The following is a 19,626-nucleotide window of genomic DNA, read 5'->3' on the forward strand; positions in this document are numbered from 1 at the left end:
ATACTATCAATAACTTGATTTTTTAGGAAACTCTTTTCAGGAACCATCTTGTAGTCTGACATGCCTTCTGTCAATGATATTTCATTACCAAAGGTAATTATGATGTAACATACACAATGTAAAATACTTGTGCAAACAAGATTTGATAAGCTACTGTTCATTATTACCATGCGAAAGAATCGACAAAATTTTCAAGTTGTTGTATAGAAATGGAAAACAAACCAGAAAGTGCAAATGAAAAGAAAACTATAAACAAAGCTAAGTCTTACAATAATGGGCAGAGCGGTCCTCCGCTGAAGAGTAAATGTGAGCCGTCGAAGCGCAAGTCTTTCAATGTGAACGATGCGGTCATGTCGCTGGATTTGGCGCTGGGCAGGCTGAAGAAGAGTAAGCTGGTGAACGGGGACAGCAGCACCGGGCGCGCGGCGGGGGCGGCACCGGCGGGGGCCGCGCCATCGCTGCGCCGCGTCACCGCGCCCTCCGACATGTTCATGGACATCTCCAGCCCCAGCTCCAACATCAATCCGGGGCTGACGAACGCGTCGCTCATGTCAATGAACTTCTCCCACTACGAGCTGATGCGCAACTTGTCGCGCTCCAACTCCAACTCGGAGGGCGCATTCAGCGGCACCACTTGCAACACCTACTGCGCCGACAACACGCTCAGGGACGAACACCTCGAGAAGTACTTCCGCAGCGTCGAGATGTGGAACAGGAAGTACCGGGACGGCGGCGGGGGCGCCGGCAGCGGACCCAGCGTCCACTTTGAAATTCCAGAAAAATAATATAGTTATCTTGTAATGTGACTGTATTGTTCGGTTTCGAAAGAAAACATCTCAATGAACGATTATGTAAATTTCAAATTTATTATTCAAAGAAAATTTACAGTAATAACAGAATAATCTCAGAATTTTAAAATGAAACGTACCGTTCTATACAACACTGTAACTCTTAAACGAGACGATAAGATTAATAACACTGATTTAACAATATCGTAGAATTTAGATGCATTTTCTAGGACCATCAACGTGCGCGATAAGGAGTACAAATGTTCTTCGATTTCGTTGATAAATGACCCTGCTGGCTGCTTGTAACATTATATTGGACATGAATAACGAAACCTAACATGTGATCTATCTGAGCAGGTCATTCAAATGTAACTGTTGTATTCAGCATCGCGCACTCTTCAATCTAACTGCTAAGGGGGCAAACCATGGCAGTCTAAAGTTACGAAGGCTGACACTACACTGTCTGTATAAACTGCACTCGACGTAAACGTTGTTTGAAAACGTAATATTCTACTTATTTTATGGGTCTAGCTAAACCAGTTTGTTGCTGGCTCGGTGTAAAATAGTGGCGCAGCATTATCAGTGGCCTTTTTTGATTCTAAGTGCATTACATGTGTATACATTTAGTTATTTGTGTTTTATTTGATATTGTAATTAGAGTTCACAAATAAATTGACAACGTTTATGACGAATGTAGTTCGTAACACTTTACTGGCGATCCTAAAACAGCTTTACTGATTCACATTTATACCACATGCATTACATCTGGAGAAACTAGGACAATAATCTAAACTTATTTTTAAGGACGACCGAAGGATAAACATAGGTTCAGAGTCGGAATAAGGAAATAATTGACATAGTCATCACATAGTTCCTACTTTCCTGCCCCAAGAATAAGTCATAGTAGGTAAGGAAACGTTCTACGCTGGAAGACTAAAGGACTAGGTTATCCAAAGGAAGGAAGTGAAGAGAACTGGCGTGCAAACAATACAGTGAAACCTCAATAACAATCAAGCATTAATTAATATTATCGTTTGTCTTTTAAAAGTACTATACACGCATCAAATTGGTGTTATCTTCATGTATTTCACATTAACTAAGTCGGGCTCCACATAAGATTGAAATAAATTTCTATTCTATACTTTCTAACGTTAGTATCTCGAAGGGCACGGCAAATTGAACTCACACGTTTGTATATCGTTTACTTCGTAATTGGTATCAGTGATTGGGTTTCATCGGGTGATGAAATATTGCAATAACATTGCCAGTTTATGAATGTTGTATTCAATGTAAAGCGTTTCTACATTTACAGCTGTTTCCATATGATTCGGTGACGGGGAGCATTTAAGCTTAAAAATGTATGAAAATACCGGAGTATTGGTTCAGCCACTGTAGAAGCACGTACCTATATGTTCCATACACTTGTCGATACTTCTATCTTGTCGGCAAACGTGAAAACTCTGTTTGTGAGCAGGTTGATACTCGCTCATTGGCAATTCCATTATTACTGTATCGTATAACCTAGAGAAGATCGCTAATGAATCAATACATACAACATGATGTAAAATGTAAAGCACCCGGTTTCCGAACTCTCTCATATTTTATCTAACTATAAAATCTTTTTGTTTGTGGTGTACATTCACGTAGCCCATATCATATTGTCTATGTTTGTTAACCTCTGGATAATAAAGCAATATTGTTTCGTTACATTGGAAGAATTTCAAAATATCTAAATTAATATTAACCTTATCATAATTAATTTTAATAATTACAACGAATTCGATTTGACTAGGCCCTACACAATATCAGATGAAGATATTATAGTTATTCAATATAATAATCCATATCATTATAATTACGCAATAGAAGAATCACAGCATCCTTAAGACCATAATGGCAATTGAAATTAATCTCATCGACGTATCGTAGGTATTTTATAATTACAATGATTGTAAAATTTAGACCAAATTGGCAGTCTTCACAAACCTGGAATGTACGATATGCGTCTATGCAGGTATCCGATAACACTTAACAAATATCGGCAAACGTTTATATCTATACAACAACAATGAATTACAATTTCTACTTATGTCGTAGTTACGGCAACCGACAACAATGATATCGTGTAGTCCACCGCACACGCTGCTTCACGCTGCTCATTTGCAGGGTCGCTACTGGAGTATCCGGTACTATATTCTTTATTGTCTAAATGTCTGTAATCTGGCATTCCATGTTTTCCTAACTGAGTACCGTGTGGGTGAACACTAGGATATAGATTCATCTAAATTTCAACTACTTACTAGTTGTTACGAAACAGTCCGCGATTCCTTAAGTATTGCTCAGATATGAGTCCATATCATGAAGTTCAGGCTATAAAATCAATTAGTCGTATGTTTTAGGAAAAATGTTTCCAAAATTCATATTATACTGACGTGAATTCGTTACAACATTATGTTAAAGATTTCATAAGTATAGTTTTATGAACCAGTTCTGTGACTGCTTACCTATTACTGCGTCTATTAGAAAGGCAAATATCTAGCTCAATTACAAACTATTTTGTACAAGCATCTTATTTAAGGTATTTCGGTTTGAACTCTACAGAGAGAAGATGCTCGTTCACTACTAGTTTTATATTACTTTATTCGTTTGTTATTAGATAGGTATTGAAACTATTCTATTTACCGCGACTGACTTGAGTATTCTGTGAGGATTCGAATTCCTGATGCATTGCGCCACCACGTCTTAGGTGGGTAGGCTGTAAACGGTAGGATGTCCGATTACATAGAACGTTCTTAACTAAGAAGATTAGTAAATGACAATGAGATGGAGCAAAAGCAGTTAAGGTAAGGGTATGATCAAGGTCACTTCATTTCTAAACATTATAAGTCATTATAAAATGCGCATCTTTCAAACAATTTACATAGTTATGATTAGGTTAGAACATTTATCTACATTGTTATACGAGGTATTTTTAACAGCATTAGGTATAACTTTATAAAACTTAACATTTTGTGTTTTGTTCAAACAAATTAACGACCTAATAGGTATTCTGTAAGACACCTTTTCCCTACGTGATAAGCTCTTTGTTATAATGGTTGGTAAAATTTAACAACAACTGGACAAATACATTCTTACTTTATGGATTAGAACAAATAAGTGTCTATGTAAGAAATAAATGTAAGAATATAAAGTTATTTAGATTAAAATTTAATTTTTCTTTACGGTAACAACAAACTTACGGTTTCAACAAGGTATTAAAAGGATTTACAAGTACAGAATGTAGAAAAGCCGGTATAGTACAAGTGGCAGTAGAAAATAGTAGTAAAAGCCTAAAGTGAACAAGCTCGAAGGTTTATGAATAAGTGTGATCACAATATATCAACAGCGTTTGGTCACCCCACACTGGAGAGACGCGTTAGTACAGTCATGAGCAATATAATGTACTTACCCACTTTAGGACTCTGTCGCACTAACATATTTGACATTTAGTGAGACTTACAGTTTAATTTGTCAAAACAGTTAATGTGATATGGTACCAAAGTGTATACACAATAATGCTCGTGACCGTACGCAAGGGCGGATGACTGTTCCTTATAAAAGTTTTTAGGTAAGTAATACTTCACTGATTATAAATTTATTCTCTATCTAGGCTTTTCTTAAGAGTTAGCAGAAGACACAGTACGATAGTGTAGCTGAAGGGTGCTGAAGCGAAGTTTCATGGACCGAATGAGGAATTATTTATTTAGTATAACTATTATCTAACCGATTTAATAGCCCGTTCCCTTTACTATTATAAAATCAATCTTATTTAGTTCGCTATTGCTATTTCATTAGATTCATGCATATCGGCACAACAGAACGGACTCCCTATTATAATTTACGATCTAAACTAGTCACACGTAGTCCTCGCATTCAATATTTCAAATCACACATACTATGACGTCGTCAACGTACAACAAAAGGCGTTACTGAACCAAACGTGTGGGGAACACATTTTATTAAAGCACTATTTCATGTACATATTTACAGGGAGCAATATGATAACAGTAAGATATATGGTGTTCGGTAGGTTATTGCTGAGGGTTGGGTGCCGGTTTTATCTGTCAGGAGGAGGCAGTTTGGTGTCCTCCGGGTCGAGGGAGAGGCACTCGCGGAGGAAGTCCTCCATGGACCGGTACACGTGCTCGATCACGCCCTTCAAGTCGTGACCTTCGTCCGCGTACGCCTGAAAACAGATACGTATTATTAGTTTACGGGTCTCAGCAGATGTTTATTGTCAGAGATTTTTTTTATAAATACAACCTATAAATAAACCCTATTGATTGAAGGGAGGCGTATGCCCAGCAGTAGGACGTATAACGATATTTATGTTTACGTGTTGGTCAAAGCTTTCATATACTTAAGCTCTATTATTTTGGACTCTAGTATTGTTTGATAAAGTCATAAAGACACAGTTTTAATGATTTAAAAAAAACAGCAACTGGAACAGACCTGATAGCGGAACAAAACGCCGGCATCAGTGAGCGCGCGCGCAAGTTGCAATGCATGCGGGTAGGGCGCGCTCATGTCGGCCATTCCGTGGACGAGGTACAGCGCATGCGCCGGCACATGGTGCGCCCGCTGCGAGGCGTCCGCTTCCACATACCCCTTGTAGTTTACTGACGGCAAACCGAGGATACGCTCCGTGAATGCCGCATCTGAAAGATTGGTAATTAAAATAAGTACCATGCAACAAGTACTGACGTTGCAAAAGATCGAAAAGAGTAGATGACGGCTGTTGGAGACCTATATCCCAGCTGGGGATAATGGAGTTAAAAGAAAAATAAGAGAAAATAAATAATGCAAAAGTTACAATTAAAGATAAAGTACCTATATTATAACTTTTATAACCTATATCTCTCCGACACGATTTAGAAAAAGTAAAAATAGAAATAGAGACGACTACATTTATAACAAAAGAGTAAATGTAGTTTCATGACAACAAAAGTACTTGGTGGAAAGTTTTAAGATATTACATTATTATTATTATGATCATTTAGGTATGTATCCACTAAATTGCCAAAGAGTCAAATAAATTAAGCTCGATATTGGTGCTCATTCCTGTACACACCATATAATTTTATTTTAAGTTATATCTGTCATTTTCTTATCCACCGAAAAAGAAAGGGACGGGTAATCGATAGGCATAAATTTATGGCACACACGTCAATTTTAAGCAGACATTTGAAAAACCATTCCAACATTTTATATTGGCCAATAACCCGACAGAATTATGTTGACAACACACGTCAAACAGGTTGCATATGAGCGTGATGCTTATTTTATTCGCCCGGGTTGTTCATTCATTTTTTAAACTTACAGTTTTCAATCATCCGTCCCTTTCGTTTTCGGCGGATAAGAACATGACAGGTATAACTTAAAATAAAATTAGGATGTGTCTGCAGGAATTGGGACCATAATAAGGTTAAAGTTTAGGGTTAGAACTTACTATAATAAAGCCAGTCGGTGATGGGCGACACAGCAATCCCGCATTTGAGGGTAGACTGCTGTGAGCCCAGCAACATGGCGGTGACATAGCCACCATAGCCCCAACCCCATACCGCTACACGAGTCACGTCCAAAAACTTGAACGTTTCTAATAAATATCTGGAAATCAAAGATACTTAATTTGTTTAAATATTTTTATTGTGCTTCATATTCATAAAGCAATTTACATTATGTTTTTCTGCAATTTATCTGCTTAGTTATGAAGAAACGAAATGTGCTGTATTTTTACGCTTACTTACTACTAAAATAACGTTATGTTGCCGACGACATTTAAAATTTAAACTATTTATTATTTGCAAGCAAACACAAAAACAAGTAGAATTTGTTTTAAAAATATCTTTAAGGCTACAGACGTGGGTGTATCTACAGTTAAAAAAAGGACTTAATATCTTACCTAATAACAGCCAACTGATCAGCCACCTCGACGCCACCAATGCGCCCGCGCAGCAACTGCCGGGGGAGCCCTCTCGCGCCCACCACGTCCAACTTCACGTAGACCACGTCGTTACGTGACGACATGTACGACCCCCAGTCGACAAGAAACTCGTCTGTCACTTGCTGACTGCCTGGCCTCCCGTCTCTGCAACCAGTATATACAAGGATGATAAATAAAATTGTCAAAATACAAACAAAATTATTTTTTGGTAGTTTAACTGCGACTTTGAGTAGATGCTTATTTACTTAATAATCATATAAGGGCCTCAAATATAGCTAACGGTCGTGATGCAAGACATCAATCTCTCTTAAAGACCGGGCAATGTGGAAGAGATTAAGTAAAGTGCCCTTGGTATTAAGGCCGGGAAAATGCTAGGTTGTAGAAGACGTCTACATACACATGAACCAGTACAGGGAAGGCAGCATCTCGCAGCTCTTCTCGCCACGATGGTGGTAGAAGCAACTGCACGCGCGCTTTGGAGCCACTGCCTAGTTGCACGTCGAACGACCGACGTGTAGGCAGCGCTAGCTCTCGTAGTCGCACTGATCTGGTCACCAAATACATACAATTAAAAAACGAGTCGATTTCAGCAAATACTGGTGCTAATTCCTGTAAACACCATCTAATTTCATTTTAAGTTATATCTGTCATTTTCTTATCCGCCGAAAAGGAAAGGGATGGGTGATGGGCCATAATTTATTGTATATTATTGGTTCTTACCTATAAGGCCTCGTGTCATATAATATTCTCTCTAACTTATGCGTCCTAGCGTCATGGAGGCCTGCTAAAGGAGGTCCAGGGCCGCCACATTCTAAGACGTAATGTGTGATGCCGACGGTTGGTTTGGGAGGGGAGAACGAAGCTCGCCAGAATGAGCAGTTGGCGTAGTGTAGCCTTGCTGGCCACACCGCGAGTTCGCATGTCAAGCACCGAGGTTCCTCACGCTCAGCTCTCGCTCTGACGGAGTTGCTCCCACCTCCATACCCAGGATCCCGCACAACATACACGTGCCTTTGCCCCGGCCTTTCTGCACTACCTGTTGTAACATAACATCAACATTAAGTTACGCAAAGCAATCATTAGCAAGACTACGATGACAAATATTCCACGCCAACTTACAAAGTCGCAAAAATTTCACACACGATCCAAAACCGTCGATAACTTGAACTAAATATGACGTTTCTGAACAAAAGGACACGAATATGATCCACAGAGGGTTTAGAATGACATCAATGACATGAAGGTGAAGAGTTAGTAGTTGTTGTTACTTTACTATACGCTGGGATCACTCAACTGCACTCAATTTCAATACTTAATTTGGTTTGCTTCTTTCACCATTTCTGGATGCAGCCTATGTATGACAATCTTTTCTTTGTCTAAACCTTTAATAGAATAAAAAAATATAAAAACTGAAGGTGTCTGGTAGGTAAAGCAAGGTATAAAGCAGATTAAGGGAGTCTTACCTAAATAATAGACTAAGTGGTTCTCCTGGTCCCACGCCAGGATCTCCGCAACTTCTACTTTGCCGTGCGACAGTACAGCCATACGCTGTCGCACTACATCTACATGTTTGATGTGAGTGTAGTACTGTCCTCCACCTTCCTGGACTGCGGCTAAGAGTAGGAAAGCACTGCCGTCTTCAGAATACACTGGCTGTTGGTGAACTTCTAGCCAGGGTTCATCTGTGGCTTTTTCGGAATGACTCTGTAAAGGATAGTCCGGTGAGTTCTTTTCTAGTAAATTTTGGAAGGAGATCTCTTAGAGATATCCAAGAATTCACAAGAAATCCTCCAAATTTGTGGACTTTACCTCGACACAGGTCCAGTTTGGTGCGTAACAGCTGCTGTAGACGGTGAGATTCTGCGCTCGGTTCATCCATACTACACCAACATGACTATTCTCTTTGCCCACCCACTGAGCTGATACTATGTAATATTCCCTGGAAGTTTAGAGTAAATGTTGTATTACATACGAATTGGCTTTCTTCTATCTTTGATAAATACGTTGAAGATTTTTAGTTTGACTTTTTGATAAAAAACCAGGGAAGAATAGATACATACATTCCGTCTAAGGTATTTGGAGGCCTGATTTCCCATCTTGGCGGTGACGTGACGTTTTGCACTGCAACTATCCATAATCTTACTACCGGTATCGAACTGCCCGGCTGAAACAATAAAATATAATAATTATTATGGTTAAAATATATAATAATACTATTCAATCTTTCTTTTTTTCTTATTCAATATATTTTCTTTGGTAAGTGGATCCTGTGAAAAGCGGGATAATGCTAGGGAGATCATGATGATGATGATAATCTTTATTTTCTCTTCACAAAGGTAATATAAATGATGTAATCTTAACTAGGGTAGTGCCTTTGCGAGAGACTGGTGTCTATACTAGGTGTGGCCCTGTGTGACAAATCACCAGGCTCCCAACCTCTCATGGAACTCTAGTTTATAACCTTATTTAAAAAAAATAAAAATATCAAAAATGAGTGGTACACAAAAAAGTAGATATGTAAAGTAAATGTAAAGATTCTGTGTCTGTTTGAGTGTGTGTTCCTCTGGTTTAATGAGTCGAATTAAGTACATTTTTGGTTACATTTATTCCAATTTATCAATACGCTACATTTACATAAATCCTTTGAAACATAATGGATAATTGTTGTAGGCGTAAACCATAAGGTATCTTCGTATCCATCTTAAGACTTCGTATCAACAATAACTGCAAGTTGTCTTCTGATAACTTGCGACTCTGCCCACCCCATTAGAGATTAGGGCGCGAGTTTAGGTATGTATGTATCAATGCAATCAATACACAACTAAACAAAAACCTTGAGCTGTTTAATACAACCAACGCTTCCGCAATTTCGGCTCTTTCACATTACGTCTATAGGATTTGGGACCTCGCCTAGTTACCAGCGATTGGCTACATTTAAATGCGTTTACGGTCTAAGGATGCTTACCGTAGGATATCTAATAGTAACATGGTCAGGGAAGACAGTGTGCTGAGAGCTATTGTACGCGGGCAGCAGGAAGCCGGCCCGAGATGCGCCCGCGCCGCCGATGCCCTCGGATATGCGCGGGAACCTCAGCTCCGACACCTTGCTGTCGTCATACTGCGCGTATAGCACCAGGGTCCCGTCTGACGAGCCCCACATGGCCGAAGATGCTTTCGTCACCTCCTCTGTAAGTTGTTTAGAAATGTTAAGTAAGCGAGGAAAATACATCAATCTTTTATTTTTAAAGATTTTGGTGTTGCTTATCCACATTAGGTACTCGTGATGTGGGTGATATTGCCATAGAGCCAATCAGCTCGCGACACCAAACACTTAAGGACCCCGATGGCGATCCCGCCGGCGTGGTCGACGAGTTCCCTCAATCAGTGTTTATCACTATCGACCCACTAGGGTCGGTTAATTCTTTCAAAATTTTTTTCCTCTCAGACGACGTCCTGAGCCGTGGTTCGCGTCCAACCGGGCACCCTCAGGCCTGTTGTCTTAAACGTTGTACCGGGTGAGAGCCTTCAGCGCTCCTCATTTGTCCGGCCAAGTAGTTAATGCCACCTGCGGCAAATCTACAATAAGTCACATCAAAAAAAGGTAATATTGTTTCGTAAAGAGGATATTGACTGGGCAAAATACTGTGGAGGCTGATATCCGCACACGGAAATGGCGGTGTATTGGTCATGTCCTTAGAAGACCTGTGGAACACCCGTTGCGACGAGCTCTGACCTGGTGTGCGCTTCGAAAACGCAAAAGGGGTGGCCCAAAGAGACCTGGCGACACTCGGTTGAGAGTTTTCAACTCTCGACATGTCATGGGAGCTTGCTACATGGACTGCAAAAGATCGCGAAAAGTAGAAATTTGATATTCGAGTCCTACATACCGACAGGGGATAAAAGAATTAGAAGAAGAAGACGAAATAATGATATTGCTTTTTCCATCTGACTGATCTTACAGATCGCAGTGATACAGAGCTTAAATAAGGCTTGCATAACCCACATCAAAAAAGTAATCTCATTGCAGAATGGAGCGATAAGATATTTTGAGATAAAATGTTGATTTTATGTAAAATTACTATAAATTATAAGCGTAGTATAAAATTCTCTGTTTATCATGGTAGGACATAGAATTAAAAGGGATATTTTATTATCTTCACTCCTTTTATTTTGCCTTTTTACAAAAAACAAATGCACCTTCACTCCGACCCCCATGGTATAATAGACAATCCTAAATTCATACCATGAACAACCAAATCCCTCTATTCATTATCCTTCTATGGTATTATATCTTACTTTCTATCAATTTTACGTTCCATTCTACTCACATTCCAACATTAGATATGAGGCAATTTTAATTCACTTTTTGTTCATTTAGACTCTAGTAAGCAAATACTAATGTAAAGATATTGTCTCTCTACCTTGATAGAGCCAATCGGACACGCCATTGTACACCCGGCCGGGACTGGCGTCGCTAGTGAGGTGCAACAGTGGCGCCCTCTTGGCCGGAGGACCAGGGCGCGCCAGGACTTCGTTGTCTGCGGCCAGGATGAGGGAACCATCCTGACCCAACCACGCCGCGTGCTGCCACTCCCAGTTGCTCTGACCCTCGCCGAACAGTGGAATGTGGTGGCTGGAATAGATAGAGTTGGGGTGTTGAAAAAAAAAAAGAAAATGAAAAATGTTTTTATTACTTATAAGAAATTATACAATAAGCATGAAGTAGGGTGAGTACAGGTGAGGTCGTGGCCGATTACTATGGGTCTGTGTCGCTCAGCGGGCAATGGAGAGAGCTATGCCCGGTATTTCCCTGCTGGATCGAATCAGAAATGAGAAGATCCGCAGGAGAACTAAAGTCACCGACATAGCTCGGAGAATTGCAAAGCTGAAGTGGCAGTGGGCAGGACACATAGCGAGGAGAACCGATGGCCGCTGGGGCGGAAGTGTTCTGGAATGGCGACCACGTGTCGGACGACGCTCAGTGGGTAGGCCCGCTACAAGGTGGACCGACGATCTGGTGAAGGTCGCGGGAAGCCGTTGGATGCGGGCAGCGCGGGACCGATCGTCGTGGAGATCCTGGCCTATGCCCAGCAGTGGGCGTCGTACGGCTGATGATGATGAGGGTGAGTACATTAAAAATATAACCAAATGAAATGAAATGTTAGTGTGAGCGTCTATGATTCTAGCCTTTATCCCGTAAGACATGCTCAGTTAACCTAGAAAAGTGAAAATGTTTTATTTCTACACTTGACCTCAAATGACACCTCGTAGCCTTTTTTTCGTGATGACAGCAAATAATCTAAATGGTATCGACCTAAAATTCAGGTACGAATATTGACGCCAGGGGCCTGTTTAATAAAACTTACAATTGTAAATTACAATGACAATTTGATGTTACACTGCGGAGTGTGTGATCACGAATATTTTGCAGTTTCATATTAGCTACATAATGAACATCAAATTATCGTTGTAATTTACAATTGTAAGTTTTATTAAACAGGCCCCAGGTGTTTATTTCATTACGATAGGTTAGGTCATAACGTTAGTGATTGTAGAAATATGATCATTTATCACCTGGAAGGGACCTCTTGAGGGCTACCAGATTATCGCCATTGTGACGTGAACGCAAGAAGTCAACCTAAATCTAGTTTGTTATGTCTTTTCAACAAAGAATGATAGATTTTCTGAACTAGTGAGGCACTGACATAGTTCTAAGTCAGTAGTAGGTACCTCTGAGGTAGTACCGGCCATTAAATTGCCCTCAGCGCTCCCCATTTGTCCGGCCTAGTAGCTAATGCCATCTGCGGCAAATCTACATTAAGTCACGTCAAAAAAAGGTCATTAAGTTCTATCACGTGACTCAAGCCCAAGAACTTGTTATTTAAGTAATGACCCTAAAAGATATTAGGAATTCAACTAGAGCAATTATCAGACATTGCAAAAGCGAAGCAAAAGTCGAACCGTTCACTACAAATGAGTTCACTTTTAATCTTTTATTTAAATTGAACCTACGACGGATGGTCCGTTTAATCAAACTGAAACGAATTCAACTTTTAACATCCAATCTAGCCTATATCAAAGCTAATTTAGTTTGATTGCTTTGCAATTTTGCAAGATACAAGTAAGTTTACGTGTTCAATTAAGGGTAGCGACGTAACTTTAAGCTCGGTTCGTCGTTCAAGAATTCAAAGTACGCCTCAATCCCGGAGAACTCCGCATTAAAATTCTACTCGCAAATTTTGAAATAAATTGGGAATCGTATTCACGTATCTATCGGGAAATCGATTTCTGCACCTGTCAGGGGCGACGGGAGAAAATTCACAAAGAATATTATGATTGCAGAAAGAAAATAAATCGGCAAGATTCGTCCCCTCTTCAAATTCTCTTTGTCGTGGGGACAACAAACTTACAATAATATGCTAATGTAAGTATTTATATTGAAAATAGATATACGAGTAGCCTACTTGGCTTTGTAGTATTCAATTCTGTTTTTTCATTCTTAGAATTGTATACAATTTAGTTTGGACCAATGGCTTAACGTGGCACGTGGCATGCTTTACGTGCCTTCCGCATAAAGCATAGATATAAAGATGATAATCCACTCATTAAGGAAAACATACTATACATACAAGTGATTAAGAACAGTAACAAAAACACACGTATACATATTCCTCCCTACACGGTTTTGTGCATTTGAAAGGCGCGAGCTATGGAAATAATCGTAGAGGTGAGGACCGCCACGTGTCAGGAAACGCCGCAACACCATTAAAATTCCACACACAAACGATAAATGTGGAGAGGAAACGAATTGAGACCGTGCAAACATTTCATATTAGATATTCTTTCAGGAGGGCAACGAAACCATGCCCTGTCTCAAACGTCGCACCGACTCAGACATTTTATAGACACCGACAGATGGACTTCAATTTGAATATTCTTCATAAAATGGGAACCTTCTATGAATATTCTAGAAAAAAAATCACGAACATAAAGATATACATTTTCAAAACGACTTTAACTAAAGGTTAGACGAGTGAAAACCAATTTATTGTGAATGCGAAATTCAATTTTCAGACGGAAAGGTAAACCTCTTGGGGAGACCATATAACTGATATACTGCATCTTTTACGACGTTGAGGCGTCAAATATTAAAAGTAACTCACTCATTTGTGACGTCATAAACGGTGTAGTGCGCCGTAAATGTCCGCCGATAAACCTGTGAAATAAAAATCATATAAAGTCGCCGAGTTAAAGCGCTGAACTTCTAACGGTCTTGTTTATTTTAGAAAAAACATCAATTAAAAGTTTTAAGATAAGTAAGTGAGTACCTCCTTGATATTGTGTTGGAAGAGGACGTATCGCAGGCTGGGTGAGCACTGGTAGCCGCGCACATTGAGCTGCCTCTGTGACAAAAAGTATTATACGCTGAGTCTCAACTCAAACTTTGGCTTTTACAAACTTGTCGCGAACTCCGTCTTGCGATCGTGATCGAGCGATCTCAATGTTCTCTCGCGGATCTAATTATGAAAACTTTTCTGTATAAGAGCCCATGTAATAGCTCTTTGTTTTTGTTTTCTTTTTAAAAGAATCTTTAACAAAGGAAACGACTGAACATCGTTATAGTGTCTTGTATAGTCGTTGTGTGCGAAGCGTTGGCAAAGCATTCTTGTTGGCTAGATATGGGTGTTGCGGTCACTTAGCTATAAAGTGGTTTTAGCATAGCGTTGAGAGCAGCTTGTGTTCACAATAACAAGCCGAGGTTGGCGGCTCACGTCCACTGAAGGGTAATTGTGGGCTATGAAAATTGCAGCGAATACAAAGAGGCTGTGGCTGTAATTTGGTAAATATTTAAGATTCTTGGCTTGCAACATGCATCTTGAAAAGGTTGAACATTTTGGATCTTAAATAGCGCCTTCTACTTAATACTATTACATGAAATATATCGTACCTATGTTCCTCGTGAATATCTGTTTTCACCAACGAATTCTAATCTCAGTTTTAAGTTACATCATGAGCCAATAACCATGTATCTTGTCTAGTCTAATATGTCTCATTGCTGCGGCCTTTCTCCATATCCTCAGTTTCCTCCGACCAATTTTGGAGAAAATTGTCTAAGTTGCGCCGTTTCTGTCTTTATTATACGACCATAACTATCAACTTTATTCAAATTGTGACTAAGTAGATTGCATCTGCGTGTCTTTATGTGCGAGATGGGTATTGCGGTTTCTTGGCTACAAAGTAGTGTGAGCAAAGCGTATTGTTGTAATAATAAGTTACTATATTAGTTTTTTTTATAAATATATGGTTTTTTTATACTGCTCTACCAGAGCGTGATGGGGCAGGCATAATTTTTGTAATTTATCAAAACTGTAATAAAACAGTGTTCGTTCAGCAAAAAAGTGTTTAACACTTCATCATGCCAGGACGGGAGACACCTGTCAGTACAATGCGGCATAGGGCCGTACACGTACAGTCATGAGCAATATAATGTACCCACTTTAGGACTCTGTCGCACTAACATATTTGACATTTAGTGAGACTTACAGTTCAATTTGTCAAAAAAGTTAATGTGACATGGTACCAAAGTTTATACATATTAATGCTCGTGACCGTATACTCTTATTATCTTATGTCTTATTATTTTTCTTATTCTCTTATTGTCTTACGAGAGTATGATTTGTGACGAGGACTGTGAGGGAGTTGTTGAAGGTGTCGAGCGCCAGCAGGCCGCCGTCGTCGGCCTGGTAGACCACCTGGTGCGGGCTGACCCAGGTCGTGGGCAGCCGCTCGCCCGTCAGGTCCCCGCGCAGGAACTCGTCGAGACGCATGCGCCGCCCCGACCAGTACAACAGCTCGTCCACATATCTGCAACGGGCAAAATTTATCAACACCTATCCGTCGAGTCCATCATATCTATCCATGAGTTATTAATTTATCTAACACAGATGTTTCTTTTTTAGTTTTCACAAACTCGTTTGTGAAAAAATTATGAGCAGACTGGTACCGAGACAAACCGTATTGTGGTTTAACGGTATCAGTGGTTTACCTAACAATATTAATATAAAAATACTTTAATGATATAAATAAGTAAATAAAAAAAAAGTTGACGCGACCATTATCTCATAAATTATGAATTGTATTTATTAAGTATATTCTAAAGTATGAAATAATCTAAGTATGACGCCAGTAGATTCAAAACGTGAAGATTACACACAAAAATAAAAATAAAAAACGAAACCAAAACGAAACGAAGTAATGTCTTCAGTCAAAGTCGACTTTTTGGGAGAAACGTTACCATCATCCTAATTATACGACGACAAGGCTCACTCATCACGGTGGTCTAACAGAAAGTTCGGTGAGGTGTGGGTAAGTAGATCATCTTGCAATGGAGGTCCTCTGACTAAACCCAAATAATAAAGTCGTAAGCTTATGTTATGCTATCCATTAATAAAACTTTCCATACATGGTATTTAAACATTGCTGGCGAGAAGTGGGCATATATACTAAATATGCACCTCTGCCTACCCCCCCGGAGATACAGGCGTGAAGCTTTGTTATGTTATCGAAAGAACATCAGATATAATAAACTTGTTTAAGTACTTGATTAATGTTAGGACACATTAAATATAATCTTACAATTAGTACATAAAAAAAAATAAATATAACCCAATCCTTTTTGCTTCGGCGCAGTCGGGTAATAATACTACTAACTTAAAATAAAAATGTCGATACGAAATAAAGGACTTAATCGGGCTTATTTGGTGCTTGTATGAATCCGTAATTTGGAGTAATTACGGTCACTCAATGAATCGACAATTAATTTTACTCAATGAATGTACACATAGCATACGATAGTTATTATTATTTTATGTACATATATTATTATAATGTATTTCATATATTGCACCTCTTTTTAGCTCCGGCAGATATTCTTATACTACCTCTGGGTTGACTGGAAAAGATTTCTCTTAGAGATAAGTCTTCCCTTGTAAACGTACATTTCATGTTTGTGATGTAACTAGTTGTTAAGTGCAATAAAGTTAATAAGAAATGATTTCGAAAATCAGCGATGAAAATTAAAAAAGTTCAGAAGGAAGTACTTACCCTAATAAATAAATAGCTGTGACGATTCCGGCTATTACAAAACTGATGACCATCAAAGAAAATATGATGCTTCGCCAGTTGTGCCCATCGCCGGGGTACAGATCCTGGAAGCAGAGGTCAACATTTTATTGGAAACGAATGGAATATGAGGGTCGGGGTCGTGAACGTAAACTATAACGGCCACAGACCAGAAAGCGAATAGGTTATTTTTAGCAACCGGATTTGTACCGGTATTGTACGAGCGAACTCGCACATTGCCGCGTTAGCGTTTATTATTTGACCTAAATTTGCATTAAGTATATTGAAATTATATTGTATTAGTCAGTTCGCAATTAGCAATCAGGCAAGCTACGCGTTCTCAATCATATCACCTTTCATCGGCCTATCTTAGAAATAATTTTATATCAATATACAGTGTTAATCACCTTTTATCAGTTGTTCTTTTCTATCAGAACTATCAGTCTATGGTCAGGACAACCGTGCCCTGAACATTGGTCCTTCGAGCCTTTCGGAAAGGCGGGACCCTAACACGTGTCGCGTTCCCTGAGAACTTTATTCGTAATAAAGAATTTTTGACAGACAAACAATGCTCCATTAACGAACGGTGAAATGTGAAAAATGTCATGCTGGCTATTACTCCAAGCTTAGTTGTGGAATGGCCAGAAAAGGCACTTAATACATTTGCCATGGAAATGCCGTTGTGATATACAGTTTTGAACGGGATAATAGTCATATTTTTTGTTACCGGAGCTTTTGAGCACCTTTTTTTCACGCAAGTAATTGTTGTTTGCATTCGTGAAGTCTACGCATTTTTGGCATGGTAACGGAGAAAAACTTGACACCGACGCCTATCAATGATCGCGGCAAAAGCCGAGGTATTTAGATTTGATTTATGAAGACGGGTGTCATGTTTCCGACGGGACATTATGTAGATTTGCGCAGTTAGAGGACGAATGTTTTATCAGACAAGTGTTGAACTTGTGAGGATAATTTAGCTGTTTGTGAAGTGAGGCATAGTCTTCAAGCTATTTATGGTAGCTTAACACGTTGACAGTCCCCATACAAAATGTTTTGACTTCCTTCTAAGTCCCTCATATTACTTCAATTTTATACGTTCTGTTAAAAACGTAAATAGTAAGTGGAGCACCCGCCCTTAGTGCATACAGCAACACAAACCTTAGCTAATTTACCCGGGATCCAAGCGGAGCACCCCTCCCCTCCCCCTAGTGCGTACCTGGCCGTTTCTTAGTGGCACTTGTATGGGTCACGGAAGTATGGAGCTAGTCCGTCATGACCCATATATGGATCACTGGACTGCATCTAACGTTATAACTTTCGAATATACATACGGCAGAAAATCAATAATCTTATTTTCAATGTACCATTTCTTTTTTTATATTTGTTCGCCTGCATGCAAGCCGAAAACATCACAACATTGTTTAGAATGTAAAATTATTTTACCACCTTTTTTATGAGGCAGAATTTATTTACACCATAAACAAAACTGTTCTTTTTGTAATTTATGTGTTTTCGCAAATTAATTGATTTGATTTGAAAACTACTTTAATAATTACATAAATATTAACATACCACATTAGGAAGAACAGCAAGGTGGCGCATCTACGGACTCTTCATCAATAAAATGTAGGGAAATATAAAGTGGTGTATTGATGTTTGCGTAACCCATAAGGTACTCGCAACGTTTATACATCATGCATGACTGCGGTTTTACCCCCATGTTGTCTTAGTGAGATGGACCCTAATGAAAGGCACTGATTGCGTTGAGGATTGTAAAGAAAATAATCATGCAGTTTGTGAGTTTTGGAATTGTGTATTAAACATTGTGAATCCCACTGAAATGCTTGCTAAGTGCTTTCAACGTTAGGAGTCATATTTTCAGTATAGAATATTAGATGCTGCAATGCCACGAACACAAATTAACACGGTTGGGGCGTCATGAACTTAAGTCAGTATCTAGAACTAAAATTGTAGGGATTACTTCTTAAGCATTACTACTGCTATTTGTTATGAATGAAGTAATAAAGGGGAGAATAAGTAGTAGTTTATCTTCGCACAAGCGCCTATCCGAAGTCTTTGGTGAGAGTGGAAGAAGTGATGTGGTGTGCAGTAGTAAGCGGAATTCCGTGGCCTCTGCCTAACGGGAAATAGGCGTGATCTTATATGTATGTACCAATCCGTTCAAGTCCGTTGCTATTCCGATGCAGTGGAAACTTTAACAAAGTAGACTTACGTCCTCCTTGGCGGATTTGGGGTCGGCGACCTGCAAAGTCTCGTCGGGCGGGAGGCGCCAGGAGCCGCCGCCGCCGCCGCCGCCCGAGCGGTCCTGATGGCCGGTGGCGTGCATGCGACGCCGCCGCCGCGCCCGCGCCCGCACCCGCCACCGCGCCGCGCTACGCTTCCGCGCTCGCGACCGCCCGTGCGCTGCCGCGCGCCGCCGCTGCCCGTCGCAAGCGAGCGATCCGCCCCATCACTGACAACAAAAAGATATCTTCTGTTAGATAGACAAGTATCGATCAGCCTAATCTTGACTGATACATCACTATGCTAATGGACGTCACAACACTCGATTACCTACTTTGACAGATGTATTTATTAGCACTGAAGCTATTAAAATGATACTTTTATTGAAATATTAATCACTTATTGTACTAAACTTGTCGTTTTGTTTAATACTTCAGACACATGTACAAAAATCGTAATAAGTATCCTGCCTGACATATGTGAATAAAA

At 39.7% G+C, this 19,626-nt stretch overlaps 2 protein-coding genes across 6 annotated transcripts in view; one reads left to right on the forward strand and one right to left on the reverse strand.

The window, feature by feature from the left end:
- The first annotated feature begins 209 nt into the window (after window positions 1–209).
- LOC126367237 (uncharacterized) lies at window positions 210–785 on the forward strand. Its single transcript, XM_050010652.1, has one exon. It carries the CDS (start codon window positions 210–212, stop codon window positions 783–785), a length of 576 nt encoding a protein of 191 aa, XP_049866609.1.
- Window positions 786–4,757: 3,972 nt separating this feature from the next.
- LOC126371097 (inactive dipeptidyl peptidase 10) overlaps window positions 4,758–19,626 on the reverse strand; it is a 165,163-nt gene continuing 150,294 nt past the window's right edge. For 4 of the 5 annotated variants that reach the window (XM_050016411.1, XM_050016338.1, XM_050016487.1 and 1 more), the window contains exons 3-19: window positions 19,127–19,366; window positions 16,876–16,979; window positions 15,438–15,636; window positions 14,100–14,174; window positions 13,935–13,987; window positions 11,193–11,404; window positions 9,737–9,957; window positions 8,832–8,935; window positions 8,581–8,710; window positions 8,235–8,475; window positions 8,088–8,153; window positions 7,492–7,807; window positions 7,169–7,318; window positions 6,730–6,915; window positions 6,277–6,434; window positions 5,280–5,485; window positions 4,758–5,013 (exon numbers count right to left, since the gene is read on the reverse strand). In XM_050016411.1, the coding sequence (XP_049872368.1) occupies window positions 4,885–5,013; window positions 5,280–5,485; window positions 6,277–6,434; window positions 6,730–6,915; window positions 7,169–7,318; window positions 7,492–7,807; window positions 8,088–8,153; window positions 8,235–8,475; window positions 8,581–8,710; window positions 8,832–8,935; window positions 9,737–9,957; window positions 11,193–11,404; window positions 13,935–13,987; window positions 14,100–14,174; window positions 15,438–15,636; window positions 16,876–16,979; window positions 19,127–19,240 (2,664 nt within the window). In that variant the 5' untranslated portion in view covers window positions 19,241–19,366 and the 3' untranslated portion in view covers window positions 4,758–4,884. The remainder of the gene's footprint in view (window positions 5,014–5,279; window positions 5,486–6,276; window positions 6,435–6,729; window positions 6,916–7,168; window positions 7,319–7,491; window positions 7,808–8,087; window positions 8,154–8,234; window positions 8,476–8,580; window positions 8,711–8,831; window positions 8,936–9,736; window positions 9,958–11,192; window positions 11,405–13,934; window positions 13,988–14,099; window positions 14,175–15,437; window positions 15,637–16,875; window positions 16,980–19,126; window positions 19,367–19,626) is intronic. The other variant, XM_050016646.1, reaches the window with a different exon arrangement.

This window comes from Pectinophora gossypiella, chromosome 1, assembly GCF_024362695.1.
Source record: "Pectinophora gossypiella chromosome 1, ilPecGoss1.1, whole genome shotgun sequence".
Lineage (NCBI taxonomy): Eukaryota > Metazoa > Arthropoda > Insecta > Lepidoptera > Gelechiidae > Pectinophora > Pectinophora gossypiella.

Bases quoted from the DNA above. Each gene is read 5' to 3' on its own strand.
- LOC126367237 (XM_050010652.1), top strand. From the start codon at position 210: ATGGAAAACAAACCAGAAAGTGCAAATGAAAAGAAAACTATAAACAAA.